Below are 13294 nucleotides of genomic sequence, written 5' to 3'. Positions count from 1 at the left end.
TACTATACTTTATATATCATAGGATTAGCGTTAAGCCGCTTGCATAATTAATTAAGTTGTGTTCACATTTATTGTAGATTTATTGGATTGGAGATATCTCAAATTTAGTCCGCCCGATGCGGCATACTGTTTCAATTGTTGATATACACATACCAAGATGCAAAAATAAATAAATAAATAAAATTGAAAAATCATCAACAATGAATACAATAGTTCAGATGAGATGATGTAAGCACATCCTCTAAATATACGAGATTAAGGACAACACATAAAACAAGAACCGGACATATGTCCAGAAAAAGGTTGCAATATAATTTGGAGTCCCACACATACAAGGCTACTCACTTCGATGATAGTCACAACCATGAGCTACATCCAGCGCCGGTCGTGACTTTTGAAGGGCCCGAAATAAATGTCAGGGAATCTTATATATATAATATTTTTTTACCTATAGTAAAATATGAATAATAAAAAAAATTATAGTATTTTTATGCAAAAAGTATCGATAATAATAATAAGGCAAAATTGCCCATAACTTCCACGTAGTTTCGAAATTTAGCATAAATTTTCCATTTAATTCAAAAATTGAGTGGTGCCCCTTATACTTTAACAAACATTTTATAAAACCCCCGCCATGCAAAAAAAAATATAGATAAGAAATCATCTTCTCATCACCCAAAAAATATAAAAAAAAAGTTTCGTGAACATTTTTTTAAAATATAAAGGGCATCATGCAATTTTTAAAGTATATAGAGAATTTACATTAAGTTTCGAAACTACAATGGATTTATTGGCAATTTTGCCTAATAATTATAATAATTTTGTCAAATATTTATTTTCTTTTTAATACAAAAAAAATTAAAACAAAAATAAAAACCCTAAATATATATTAAAGATATACTTTTTTTTTTACCTATAATATAATATAAATAATGAAATAAATTAAAATTTTCTACTATTTTTAGATAAAATATCAATAATAATATTATCTAAACAATCTTAAAACAAAAATTAGAGGCCTGTAATAAATTTTCTAACATATTTATATGCAAAATATCAATAATCACCGAGCCATATTTCCCTATTAATACATTAAGATCAAATAATTTTTATATATAATTATTTTATATATAGCATAAATAAGTAATAAATCCCTATTTAGATTTACATCCTCCCAGCCAGAAACATGTGCTAGCATCTATTAGGCGTATGGACGAGTCACATAAGGCACCGGCCCAAACATATGCTACCAACAAAAAATAAAGTTACAACTGAAAGTGAACCGTAAATGGAACGCTTGCCTGGCACCGGAATCACGCCGACGAGTTTAGCGAAGTTGGTTTCGAATGTGGATCAATGTTACAACTGAATGTGAAGAGGGATGGAATGTACGCATAGACCATATAGGATTAAAATATATCATGAAATTACGGATAACATACGTGTGTACGGCCAATACTCGCTCATAAAATTAAATACTATAAGTAATATGATTTTCTTAACTATGATAACATTTCTAATTAATATAATATTTATTTCTTGCATTAATTAAATTTATTATTTAAATAAAAAAAAAATAATTCCAAAAATATTTCAGTTTTATAAAATTTGCCCCTTAGATCATTTTTTTTAAAAAAAAATTAATGCTCCCTCCGTATATTGTCAATTTTTTCATTTACATTTTACGTCATTATTAAGAATATTTTTATATTTGTATGAGTTACTATCCAAATTTCATTATATTTGTATTATAAGATACTAATAGAAGTATTTTTATCATTTTCTATTGATTTGTACTATGTTTTAATATCATAATTAATATTTAAATATTATTAGAAATTTTAGGGTAAAATAATGAGATTGTGTTATTGATTATCAAAATAAAGGGCCTATATCTAGGCAATACAAAACAGACTCGAAAAATGTAATCTAATTTATGGATAAGTCCAAATCTAAATATAAGTCTACTAAATCTAAAACTGAATATCTAAAATATCTCAACATCCCCTCAAACTTAAGTGGTATAACAGAAATCAACCTCAGTTTCATAAGAAAGTTTAATGTAAACGCAAAAAAGAACGAGATGAAAGATGACTTTCCACCCCAGAAAAAAAAACTGAGATGACTCTCCACCGGAGCCAAAAATAGGATGACTCTCCACCGGAGTTGAAAATGAGATGACTCTCCACCGGAGCAAAAAACGAGATGACTCCACCGGAGCCGGAAACGAGATAACTCTCCACTGGAGCCGAAAACGACATGACTCCACCGGAGCCGAAAATGACATGACTCCATCGGAGCAAAAAACGAGAGTACCGGAGTCGAAAACGAGATGACTCCATCGGAGCCGAAAACAGATTGATTGCAAACAGCAAGGAGATCGTACGCAGACAACAGACAAGCACGGACATATGATAGATCGCAGACAAATTTCAAATCGCATGCAGGCAACAAACAAGTAGTAGAGAGATGGCAGATCGCAGACAACAAACAAGCAGGGGACAGTTGGCAAATCGCAGACAGATTTCATATCGCACGCAGACAATAGACAAGCAGCGGACAAATGACAAATCACAGACATGTTTTCAGATCGCACGCAAGCAATAGACAAGCCGCAGACAGATGACAGATCGCAAACAGGTTCCATATCGCACGCAGACAATAAACATAGAAGATCACAGACAGGTTTCAGATTGCACACAGACAACATACATATAGCAGATAGATTTTTATCCAGGCAACAAACAGATGACAGATATCAGATACAGATTTGCAAAAAGACAGACTTGCAAAGACATGATCTCAAAATCACAAGACCTCCGGGTACAATCCAGGTTGAATGTACCCGGAGAAACGTAGGTTGGTAGGCTATATCTACGACATGAGAAAAATATGCTTTAGGGTAAAATAATGAGACTTTGTTATTAATCATCAAAATAAAAGACTATTTATAGGCAATACAAAACAGACTCGATAGACTCAACTTTAAGTAATCAATCTATGAATAAGATCAAATATAAATATAAATCTACTAAATCTAACACTGAATATCTAAAATATCTCAACAAATATTAACAAGAAAAAAAAATGGAAAATTTGGCGGTGGAGCGAGTGAATACTATCAATAGCATGTTCAACATATACCATATATAATAGAAACATATTATGAAATTACGAATAACATGTGTATATACTGTTGAGATCACAATATAATATGATGAAAATTTGGATAATATTTAGAATCATAATTAATGTAATGTTGTTAACTATAATAAATGTCTACTTAATATAATATCTATTTTTTTTTTCAGAATTAAATTGTTTACTTAAATTAAAAATAGTGCAAAAAATATTTCAATTTTATCATAATTTGTCATAGATAATATATATATATATATAAGTTTATTAGTATAGATAACATGTAGAACATACACCACATAGAATATAAAATCATATCATGACCTTAGAGCCGGCAAAAACTGACCCGACACGACAACCTGACACGACCCGACACGAAATAATTGGATTTAGGTCAAAGATTTCAACTCGATTATATATATGGTTTGACACGAACTCGACACGATAATAAATGGGTCGGGTTTGGGTTGAGGCTCTCAACTCGAACCCGACACGACAACCCGATTATAATATATTAATATTGATTAATATATTTATTATATATATAAAATAATCATAATTTAATAATTTTTTTCATAAATTAATTTAAAGTAAGTTTAATTTTAAATAATTCAACCTAATTTACGCTCAAACCAATAAAAACTAACATAACACGACAACAAAATAAAGAATTATTTTAATTTGAATCAAGAAATTAGACTTAATTATGTATACGGGTCAACACGAGTCAACCCGAACCCAACATGATAATAAACGGGTTAACACGAACCCGACACGATAATAAACGGATCGGGTTAAGGTTGAATAATTTAACCCATTTAAAATATTCAACCCGACACAAACCCGATACGAATCAACCCATTGCCGGCTCTATATGACCTTACGAATAGAGTGTATATAAAATATAGATAGCACAATGTTATATAGTCAATATTTGGATAAAGATTGAAACATAATTAATGTTTATAATTAATGCAATGTTAATTTTTTTTTTACTAACTTCTTTTACTTAAATTAAAATTATTACTAAAAAATTTTGTATTCAAATTTAAAATACTATCCTAGCTGATATCCATTGGATGGATCATTCAATATGATCCACGGCTATAGAAAAAATAAGTACTGGGTTGACAATTCTATAATATTAATACCTTAAAAGCAGTTGTTTGCCTACCATAATTGACAGTGATTACATGTTTTAAAAGATAAATTGACGGTCCCTATTTTATGTTTGGCTTGCCATCGCCATTTTAAAAAGTGAAAAGATAAGGGTTTTGTTAGAGCATGTGCAGTGGTTTTTCTGTTTTGAAGACTTCTCCCATAAGTAAAACATTTTGATATTTCACGCTCTTTTAAAATTTAAAACTTTTGATATTTTACGCTCTTTTAGAATTTAAAACTTTTGATATTATACTTATGGTATATATTTTATTATTTTTGTTTGTTCAAAAGTAAAATTTGATATCTATATCACAATTGGAATCAATACAATTTGATATCAATTTTTTAGCAAAAACAAATTACCAAAATCTCTCGATTTTACAACGTGAGATCTTTAAAGCCCTAACTAAAAATGAAAAAAATAAACAACAACAACAATTTGCAAACCTAAACAAGAGTTCTCTACTATTTTAGAAGTGTGTTCAAACCCTTTTACATCCCCCAAAGTATAAGCTTACACCAGACTAGCTTCGTCTAAATCTGCACATATAATCATCATCATACAATCATATCAAATGAACTAATTACCAAAATTTGATCAAGTTGACTGATACATTAATATATATAGATTACATAGGGATAATTTTTCGTTTAAAAGTACCTTATATGTATCGTCAGAAATGTCGTCAAGACATCCTCCGGGCGAGATAATCTGCAGTGCAAAAAGAGCACAATAATAAATCAGAATACATATTAATTTGGTAAGCAAACTGATCTCTTCAGATCCTAATAAGGCAATGGATGATATTTTATGAGATCTGCGAATAAGAATCTGTATATATGTGTACATCTATGTGATTCTGAAGGTGCTTCGGCCTCTTCTTGGGTCGCCCGGGCGGCCTCATCCCTCCCGTCATAGAAATTATATCTTCTTTGATCTCCTTCTGACTCAGAGGGACCGTAATGCTCAGCACTCTCTTCTTTGCGATCAGCTTACGCGGCCTCAGGTTCCAAGTCTTCACTTCCTCGTCACTGTCATCTGCCAGTTTTGGGTCCTTCTGCAGCGCAGGTCTTAATGACGAGCAGATCTCATCTGGTTCACATTTTCCTGAGAGAGGGGTGGACAAAGAGGACGACTGAGTTTCCCTTGGATTTATTGTGCGGCGACGCGGCTGGATGTCTCTCATGGCAGAAGTTCTCTTCCCTTGATCACCCAATGGGGCCATCTCTGAACCACCGAAGCTATAAGGAGATTTGATTATATGAAAAAATTAATCAGAATAGAAGTTTCAGTGAAATAAAGTAGTGAAGATATTACTTATACTAGCTCACTTACCTATGCTCTTCTCCTTCCTATTATTACCATTACTATATCATACACACCTTCTATTATTATTGTTACTATTATTACACACATACCTTCTAAAAATTATTAGAGATTGTTACTATATCATACACACCTTCTATTATTATTGTTACTATTATTTATTAAAATAATTTTTTTATATATAGTTTCTAACTCATTCAAATTGATACCTACTTTAACCGTATTGAGAGCCTCGTTTTTTACTCTAAGACGATGAGAATACTGTTTCCAACATTGATTCAGTTGATGATCTGGTCAGAATTCTATCTTAATATCTATCTCCAATCTATCCGATTCCAATTCTGTGTGCTTCATTTTAGACAAACTCAAGTTGATTTCAGAGTAACTTAAGTTTGAGGAAAAGTGTTAAAGATATTTTTTTAAATATATATTATATTTATAACAGTCTGCCTTATATTATATTTATAATAATTGCCTTATTTAAGAGCATGTCTTCCTCAAGTGAACCTGGAAAGCCTAAATTGCAGCTTCAGAGTTTTACTCTCCCGCCGGAGCTGCAGTGGAAGAAGAACAACCCCAGAAATACCCCTCGCCGCCGCCCCATGAAATCAGGCCCTACTGGCGATTCCTCCACTGCAGCGGCAGCAGATCCTTCTGAATCTGCAGAAAGAAATAAAACACATGCTGAACTTAAAAGTGAGATCTGCTTATCCACATCCAAATCTAAAAGAAAAATCAAAATCAAAACCAAACTTCCGTCAACAAGCAAAAAACTAGATCTGCTCCCAAACCTTAATCCACCGGAAAAGGCTGACCAAGGTGCGAGTGAGGATTTCAAGACCTGGAACCCAAGGCCGCGGAAGACAAGCCAGAAGAATACCATCGGTAAGGCTCCAGATCCAGGTGAGGAGGATGACAAGGAAGTGAAGAACACATCATCTCCGTCCCAGAAGAAGAAAGAGACTGAGCTATCCTCGTCATTGCTATGGCCGGCAAAGAGGAAGCTGAGCATTACAGTTCCTTTGAGCACAGAGGAGGTGGAAAAGGATATCTTTGCGATGACAGGAGGGGGGCTGTCTGGAGACCCAAGAAGAGGCCGAAGCCCCTTCAGAAACACATGATCGTATGTACTCCAGCTTTTTATTCTAGAATAATTTGGTTTAGGGTCTGATTAATTGAACTGTTTGTATTTTGATTTCTTTTATAATTTTTCTTTACAGATTTTGTTTCCTAGAGAATGCTTGCCGCCATTTCTGTCGAAATGGTACAAGGTAATTACGCTCAAAACTCTCTACACTCCAAATTATCGATGCATATATAGATTGTTTATTTGATTGGTTCTGGTACTGATTGTACGATGATATAAATATATATATATATGTTAGGAATATAAGCACCTAAAGGTGTGATGGAATTGCGGAAGCAGATTGAAACATAGTTGAAACACAAACAAAATATTGCAAAATACGAAAAGAACACAAGATTTAGGTGGAAAATCCAAAACGGAAAAAAACCACAGACGATGAGGAATCCACTAGATGAATCGAATATTTTCAATGTTACAAATCGAATGATTAACCTCTCTCAACCCCAAAAACATCCCCTTATCAATATCTATGCAAAATGGGAAGTTTTGACCTTCTAACATGGAAGGTAAATCAAATCGATAAGAAATCACCAATATATGGAAGGATGGAGATATGGAATCTTAGGAAATTACTCATTGATCACGCCCATGACTTTACTGATTTGGTGCCAAGTCAACCTTGCCATCCTGGTCACGCCCGTGATTAAAGCCTCCGAAATCTTCTGATTTGGCAAGATATATAAAATCAAATCCAGAACATGGACGCCTAGTCATGCCTATGACTAAGGCCGCCGGAAACTTCTGAAAATCTTGCCTTGAAGAGAATTACAATCCCGACAAACTCCACCTTGCCACAAATTCGATTTAAAAAATAAACATCCTCATCGTCAAGTCCCCGACGGGACACTCAACAACTGCTAAGATTAACCAAGTCCAAACAATATTGGAACTTGGCAACGGCAAGTGGCTTAGTTAACATATCAGCCGGGTTCTCGGACGTATGAATTTTGTCCACTACAACTTCACCTTGTAAGACTCTCGAATAAAATGGTGCTTCACAGAAATATGTTTGGTTCTTTCATAATACCGATTATTTTTCGTTAAATGTATTGAACTTTGGGTATCAAAAAATACAGTAAGAACCTTTTGCTCGTAACCAAGCTCCATGACAAGACCTCTTAGCCAAATCGCCTCTTTAACTCCTTCGGTAGCTGCTATATATTCCGCCTAGGTGGTCGATAAAGCGGTAACCGACTGAAGTGAAGATTTCCATGAAATAGAACAGCCACATAAAGTGAAAATATATCCCGAAAGAGAATGTCTGCAATCAAGGTCTCCACCATAATCCGAATCAACATAACCGGTCAAATCCAATGAAGTACATTGTTTCTATCAAAAACTAGGCCAAGATGTGATGTACCTTTCAAGTATCGCAAAATCCACTTAACACCATTCCAATGAGCCTTTCCCGCATTCTGCATATAATGGCTCACAACACTCACGGCATACGCCAAATCCGGCCTAGTGCAAACCATTGCATACATTAGGCTACCAACCGCATTTTGAGTATGGAATTTTCGCCATGTCCTCAACTTCATCTTCTAAGCAAGGACTCAAGTTTTCACACAATCTGAAACGCACAGCCAAAGGAGTAGATACAGCTTTGCAAGATCGCATATTAAATCGATCGAGTACCTTCTCCACATACTTCCTTTGGGATAAAAATAACTTTCCGCCTTTTCGATCTCTAATAATTTCCATCCCCAGAATTTTCTTCGCAGCACCCAGATCTTTCATATCAAACTCATTACTAAGCTGCGATTTCAACTTAATAATACAAGACATGTTACATGCGGCAATCAACATGTCATCGACATAAAGCAACAAGTATAAAGATGAACCATCAGAGAACTTCTGAAATAAATACAGTCGTCATACTTGCTGCGAGAATAACCTTGCCCAATCATAAATGAATCAAACCTTTTGTACCACTGCCGCGGGGCTTGCTTCAATCCATAAAGTGATTTCTTTAATTTGCACACCAAATTTTCTTTTTCGGAAATGATGAAGCCCTCGGGCTGCTCCATATAGATTTCTTCCTCAAGGTCACCATGAAGAAAGGCCGTCTTTACATCAAGTTGCTCCAATTCTAAATCAAACATAGCAACAATACCGAGCAAAACACGAATAGAAGTATGTCGAACAACAAGAGAGAAAATTTCAGTGAAGTCTATACCTTCACGCTGACTGAATCCCTTGACGACTAGCCGTGCTTTACAACGAGGCTCTTCAACCCCCGAAAAATGCCTTCTTTTTTCTTGAATATCCACTTACAACGTAGTGGACGCCTACCCTTCGGAAGTTCAACAAGATCCCAAGTGCCATTCTTGTAGAGACTTTTAATTTCTTCTTTCATTGCCATAAACCATTTAGGAGATTCGGCACAAGACGTTGCTTCATCGTAATTTTTCAGTTCACCGAATTCTTGTGCCACGGACAGAGCATATGCCACCACAGAATCCTTTAAAAATCTGGAAGGAGGATGAATTTGTCTCCTAGGACGATCTCTGGCAATTGAGTATGTATCATGTCTCACCGGAGCATTCAATGTGGTACTCGAAGTAGATTCATCAACTTGCGGGTCGGAAGAGCTAGGAACATCAGCAATGGGTCAAAACATCATTGGCAACTCCACATTCTCTTCAAATTACTGCTGGTCATTTGACGAGGATGTCAAACCTACAGCTGAACCATTTCCAGAAGACAACATAGAGGAATAGTCGACCAGGTTACCTGACCATATTTCTTCTGGGATTTTAAAGTCAATAGCAGAGTGTGGAGATCGATTTACCAAATAGCACGACGTCGAAACATCTTCAGCCCACAAATCATGCCGGTTCCATAATCCTGCATTCAAAAACATACACCGAGCTCTCTCCAATAAAGTCTGATTGACTCGTTCTGCGACGCCATTTTGTTGAGGCTTTCTCGGCAAGGTCTTATGCCTCATAATACCATGCGATGCGCAAAATTCATTGAATTCACCACTGCAAAAGTCTAAGCCATGGTCAGTTCTAAGAAATTTTATTTTCTTACTCGTAAGATTCTCCACAAAAGCTTTCCACTTCTTGAAAGTGTCGAAAGCTTCATCCTTCCGCCTCAAAAAATACACCCAAATTTTTCGGGAAAAATCATCAATCAATGCCATAAGGTATCTTTTCCCAGTAAATGATGGAACCTTCGACGGTCCCCACAAGTCGGAGTGAATATAAACGAGCACGCCATGTGTACGATGAGAGGCAATGGAGAAACCGATCTTCTTTTGCTTTTCGAAAACGCAGTGTTCACAAAATTCTAAATTTGTGATTCCTTGATCACCAAGAAGACCTCGAGAGCTTTACATCTTCATTCCTTTTTCATTCATATGGCCCAAACGCAAATGCCATAATCAAATGAAATTTCAATCATTCATCGATGAAGCCGCTGCCGCCGAACCCGATACGGTATGACCTTGTAGGACGTATAAACATCCAACCCGATTCGCCTTCATAATTGTTCTAGATCCTGTAGAAACCTTCAAAACTCCACCTGTAGCCGAGAACTTATAACCAAGGGAGTCCAAAGTTCCAAGAGATATCAAATTCCTTTTGACATCAGGAGCGTATCGAACATTCGTAAGAGTACGAACGCAACCGTCGTGAATCTTTATTTGAACTAAACCAATGCCATGGACAAAGCATTGGGCATCATTCCCCATCAGTACTACACCGCCATTCTTTGACTTGAATGTTGTAAACCAGTCCTGATTGGGACAGAGATGGAATGTGCATCCGGAGTCCAAAATCCACTCGTTCTTAACGCAAGTTTCCGATGCCGCTGTCAAAATTGGATCGCCGTCTGAATCGGAGTGCACGACATCAGCTTGTGCTGCCTCTATAGGTTTCTTTCCTTTATCGAACCTTTCATTCTTGTTTTTCAACTTCCAGCAATCGGAAATAACATGGCCATACTTCTTGCAATAATTGCAACTCTTATGCGCGTTCGATCCCCTCAACTTAGACCGAGATTTTTTCTTGCCTCCATTAGCTTTCAACATAGACCTTCCCCTCACAATCAAACCTTCATCGTTGTCATTCGATTGGCCACCAAAATCAAATTTTCCCTTCAACAACAAATTTGATTTAACTTCATCAAATTGAAGAGTTTCTTGAGAACCATAAAGCATTATTTCTCGAAAATGCTTGTAGTAAGGTGGTAATGAGACAATTAATAACATGGCTTTATCTTTATCATCAATTGTAACATCCAAATTTTCCAAATCCATGAGGATTGTATTAAATTCATTGAGATGAGATTGGATCGGAGTACCTTCGGGCATTCGAATTATATAAAGGTGTTCCTTTAAATGAAGTTTGTTGGCGAGAGACTTCTACATATACTGCGTCTCCAGCCTCAACCACAGCCCTCGTGCGGTGGTCTCGTGAGCAACCTCACGCAGGACTTCTTTTGACAACATAAGTTGTATTGCAGTCAATGCGTTCTCATCCAATTCAGCCCAAGTATTGTCATTCACCCCTGCACTCTCTTGTCCATCCAATGCCTTCTTCAATCCGTTCTGAACTAAAATCGCCCGCATCTGAATTTTCCAAATAGAAAACGAAATCTTGCCATCAAACTTCTCAATTTTGAATTTTGCAATCGACATCTTCAACCGTTGAATGCTCTGATACCACTTGTTAGAGATTTAAGCGCCTAAAGGTGCGATGGAATTGTAGAAGCGGATCGAAACACAATTGAAGCACAAACAAATATTGCAAAATACGAAAAGAACACAAGATTTACATGGAAAATCCAAAATGGGAAAAAACCACAGACAATGAGGAATCCACTAGATGAATCGAATGTTTTCAATGTTACAAATCGAATGATTAACCTCTCTCAACCCCAAAAACATCCCCTTATCAATATCTATGCAAAATGGGAAGTTTTGACCTTCTAACATGGAAGGTGAATCAAATCGATAGAATTCACCAATATATGGAATGATGGAGATATGGAATCTTAGGAAATCACTCATTGATCATGCCCATGACTCTACTGATTTGGTGCCAAGTCAACCTTGCCATCTTGGTCACGCCTGTGATTAAAGCCTCCGAAATCTTCTGATTTGGCAAGATATATAAAATCAAATCCAGAACATGAAAGTCCGCCTAGTCATGCCTATGACTAAGGCTGCCGGAAACTTCTGAAAATCTTGCCTTGAAGAAAATTTGAGGCACAATCCCAACAACATATATATATGTATATATATTTTTGCAGGTTTAGATGGGACTAATGACACTCATTCGATTTGCTAGCAGTTGGTTTTGTCTGATTTTTTTGGGTAGTGATAATGTGAATACTGTTGAGAGTTAATTAATTTGCAATTTCAAAGAATAATATTGAAGAGCCATTTTGGAAAAATAAAAGACTGCGGGAATAATTAATTGATGTATTAATTTACATTCACACATTGTAACATGTTATGAGCACTAATTATGTAGACTCTTATATATTGTATCTATTGCTATGAATAAAGTGTGTGAGAACTAAGATCAATTTCTTGTAGAGTAATAAAATGTGCAGCATCACATTTCTTTGTCATTTTACATTTAACTTCAAAATCACCAACAAATTATGGTATCAAGAGCACCAAAGATGTTATCAACACAAACTCCCACCATGTTCTCACTCCCAATCAAGTTCCTATATTTGAACGTGATTGATTATTGGAGCAGTCAAATGGAGACACCGTTTCTATCCCAAGGTTTATGGGATGTTGTGAAGGAAGAATATCATATACCACCTAAAAACAATGAAGGGTGGACTAATTCTCAACAAGCAAGAGTACAAGAAGACCTAAAGAAGGATGCATGTATGCTCATATTTATCCAGCAAGGTTTGAGTAAAACCATCTACCGAAGAATCCATGGAGTGAAAAGGGCAAAGCAAGCATGGGAAATCCTGAAAGAAGGTTTCCAAGGGAACAACAAAGTCACCTCAATAAGTTGCAATCTCTTTGAAGAAATTTCAATAATTTTACAAAGGAAAAAAGTGAAGGTATGCAGGCCTATCTCACTCGAGTTGTAGAGATCGTAAACCAAATTAGAAGCCTCGGTGGCACAATCGATGAGATGAAAGTAGTGCAAAAGGTTTTGCGTAGTCTACCATCCAAATATGACTACGTCGTGGCGGCTATTGAGGAATCAAAGGACTTGTCAACATTCACATTGAATGAGTTGTCAAGTTCACTACAAGTCCATGAAGAAAGAATAAGCAAATAGCCAAGTTACAAATTCTGAAACTTGAAAGGAATCAAAGGACTTGTCAACATTCACATTCAAAGGACCTTTTGCAGCCATATGAAGGAGCAATCTTTTGAATCAAAGGTGAATGTGTCGGGTAGTAGAAATTCAAATTGGGATCAAGGAGGAAGATGAAACATTTTTCAGAAATGAGGAAGAGGAAGAGGTCCGAACCATAAACCCGGAGAAAGAAGTACAAATAGCCAAGTTACAAATTCTGAAACTTGCTGCCAAATT

At 35.7% G+C, this 13294-nt stretch overlaps 1 protein-coding gene across 2 annotated transcripts; it reads right to left on the bottom strand.

Annotated features, from left to right (window-relative positions):
- Positions 1-4719: 4719 nt before the first annotated feature.
- On the bottom strand, positions 4720-6638 carry LOC127242536 (uncharacterized). Of its 2 annotated transcripts, XM_051262095.1 has the most exons (4): positions 6202-6638; positions 5148-5541; positions 4961-5011; positions 4720-4839 (listed from the first exon to the last, which is right to left on the bottom strand). In XM_051262095.1, exons 1-4 carry the CDS (start codon positions 6636-6638, stop codon positions 4834-4836), a joined length of 888 nt encoding a protein of 295 aa, XP_051118052.1. In that variant the 3' UTR covers positions 4720-4833. The 2 variants fall into 2 exon arrangements, with proteins under 2 accessions (XP_051118052.1, XP_051118051.1); XM_051262094.1 differs by having other exon boundaries at positions 4720-5011.
- Positions 6639-13294: the final 6656 nt, after the last annotated feature.

Source organism: Andrographis paniculata, unplaced genomic scaffold (assembly GCF_009805555.1).
Source record: "Andrographis paniculata isolate CXL003 unplaced genomic scaffold, ASM980555v1 Contig87END, whole genome shotgun sequence".
Lineage (NCBI taxonomy): Eukaryota > Viridiplantae > Streptophyta > Magnoliopsida > Lamiales > Acanthaceae > Andrographis > Andrographis paniculata.
Note: the sequence above shows the minus strand (reverse complement) of the source record. Positions and strands in the feature narration are given on the sequence as shown.